Below are 2,568 nucleotides of genomic sequence, written 5' to 3' on the forward strand. Positions count from 1 at the left end.
TCTGTAGCATTTGTTAGTGATTTGCAAGTTTTGAAATGACAATAGGAGGAACCTCCGATATTCACTCTGAATTTTAAGTATTGGTTTGGCAATCGACATAAAACTATCTTCCAGAATTATGTAGATTAGTAACCGACCCGAACAACCACTAATTTATAAACTTCGGTATATCAGTTATTATTTGTTTTATGATTACAATAATTAAAAGCTATATTTTATAGGGAGATGGAAAATGAATCTCTATTTACCTAAAAGACAAACTGTTCATAAATAAGATCTAAAAACAACACAAAGGCAGAGATTCACTTTAAGGAGGAAAATGCTCATTGAATGAATCCAGTTCATTGGGTTTATTATATCTGTACCTGTCAGAAGAAATTTTTTTTATAGTAAAAGTAATTATTTCTCTTTTTTTCAGAGGATACTAACTCAAAGGATATTTCAGATGACGCCACATTCTACCTTACTAGCCAGTGGTTGACCACGTTTGTACCATCGATCTACACTGTGGTGGTCACTGTGGCTCTGCCTCTGAATGTGATGGCAATTCTAATGTTTCTACTGAAGATAAACGTCAAGACGCCGGCAGTAGTCTATATGCTGAACTTGGCCATAGCTGATGTGCTTTTTGTTGCCATGCTGCCTTTCAACATTGTGTACAGATTCTCAGGGAACAACTGGCAGATCAGAGAAGGAATGTGCCGAATTGTGACTGCGGCATTTTACTGTAACATGTACTGCTCCATCCTGCTCATGACTAGTATAAGTGTGGACAGGTACATGGCCGTGGTGTTTCCAATACACTCTCGTTCCTGGCGCACAAAGAAACGGGCTTGGCTGGTGTGTGTCTTTATCTGGCTTATATCTATAGCTAGCACCGTGCCTCTTCTTCTTACCAAGCAAACTATTTACATTGACTCATTGGACATTACAACTTGCCATGATGTGCTGGAGCTAAAGAACCAACAGCACTTCTACATGTATTACTTCACTGCCTTCTCTTGCATTTTTTTCTTCATTCCATTATTTATTACAATCTTCTGTTATGTTGTCATTATCCGAACCTTGAGTAAAAGATCTAAGGACATTGAAAATTCTTCTAAGACAAGAGCTATTCTCTTAACTATTATAGTCCTTACTGTGTTCATTATTTGCTTTGGTCCTACAAACCTCATCTTTCTAATGCATTATCTGCACTTCCACAATGGACATGCTGAGTCTCTATACTATGTATATATTCTGTGTGCCTGTATCAGCAGTATAAGTAGTTGTCTTGATCCTTTAATTTATTACTATGCGTCTTCAAATTATCAAAAGCATGTATATAGTTTATTACACTGTATGAGAACAGATACACTGCAATCCAAACAGACACCCCAAGAAAGTTCTCCTCTTAAGTAAAATAAATATACTATCCTTCACCTTTAGATGATAAATGTATGAATGTAGGGCATTACACCTGCTGGGAACTCCATGATTATGAGTCTCTTATGAAAATTGAACGGTAGTGTGTATGTATAAATATCGCTCATTTCACTTATGTAAGATTGCTGGAGAAGGCTACAGTAAAGAGATCGAAGTGTATGGAGCGATGGTCATGCATTTACACTACCGCTCCACTTACAGACTTATCCCCATTCTCTTGATTGCTGGAGATGGCTACAGTAAAGAGCTCTCTGAGTCCCATGAAAGGGACTTCACTTACAGAGGGATCCCTATTGTGATTGCTGTTCCCAGTGGATCCCCATTGAGCATATACCCATCATCTATCCTATAAAAGTTGTTCATGGGCCAATCCCTTTTAATGTGTTGTTGAAATTTATTGTATTCAGTGCCGAAGTGAGTGTTTATACATTACTGCATGTGTTTACTCTTGAGAATATAATACTTAATACAGAGAAGAATATATAATTTTGCCATAATAATGCAGTTGCATGGTCACTATCGAGAAATCTGTTATAGTATCTGTAAACCAGTGTGCAACTGTCTGAAAAGGACATAAGGGAGGAGCATTGTGGGGAGAACACAATCATCTGCTGCTAGCCAATCAGCAGCCTAGAGGATGTTCTCGGTAATGCTGATTGGACGAAAGTAGCTGACATTACCTTCCTTACAAGGCTCCTCCTTCATGTCCTTTTCAATTAGTTGCCTACACATTATACATTTCATATACTCAACGTGGACCCATACACAAAAATGTCCAGTAGTAAAAATATTGTATGGTTTGTGTGAAGAGGTAAACTGTTTTGTATTATGTTTACATGTGATTTCTTCTTTGTAACCTTAGTGGTGGTTCAGGAGTCCCCAGGTCTGGTAATATCTCTGTGTGAATGTTCTGTTACTGCTTCTTATTTCTTCCTTTCCTCATTAGGCCGGCCACCTAATTTCTATTTTCCTACTATTTCTTGTCTTACCATCTGGGAACAATATACTAACACTAAGGAACTGTTCACATTAACATGGATTTATAAAGTGTTTTTTGCATATTTACCTGCAGTAGTGGAGTTGCACTGGGTGTGTCTGCCCTGATCTTATAAGAGGCAAGTCTGCAGCAACTCCAGGGTTTTA

General features: G+C 37.8%; 1 protein-coding gene across 1 annotated transcript; it reads left to right on the top strand.

Annotated features, from left to right (window-relative positions):
* Window positions 1-525: 525 nt before the first annotated feature.
* LOC142198495 (proteinase-activated receptor 1-like) lies at window positions 526-1,401 on the top strand. Its single transcript, XM_075269550.1, has one exon. It carries the CDS (start codon window positions 541-543, stop codon window positions 1,399-1,401), a length of 861 nt encoding a protein of 286 aa, XP_075125651.1. The 5' UTR covers window positions 526-540.
* The last annotated feature ends 1,167 nt before the right edge of the window (window positions 1,402-2,568 follow it).

Source organism: Leptodactylus fuscus, chromosome 1 (assembly GCF_031893055.1).
Source record: "Leptodactylus fuscus isolate aLepFus1 chromosome 1, aLepFus1.hap2, whole genome shotgun sequence".
Taxonomy (NCBI): Eukaryota; Metazoa; Chordata; class Amphibia; order Anura; family Leptodactylidae; genus Leptodactylus; species Leptodactylus fuscus.

Bases quoted from the DNA above. Each gene is read 5' to 3' on its own strand.
- LOC142198495 (XM_075269550.1), top strand. From the start codon at position 541: ATGGCAATTCTAATGTTTCTACTGAAGATAAACGTCAAGACGCCGGCA.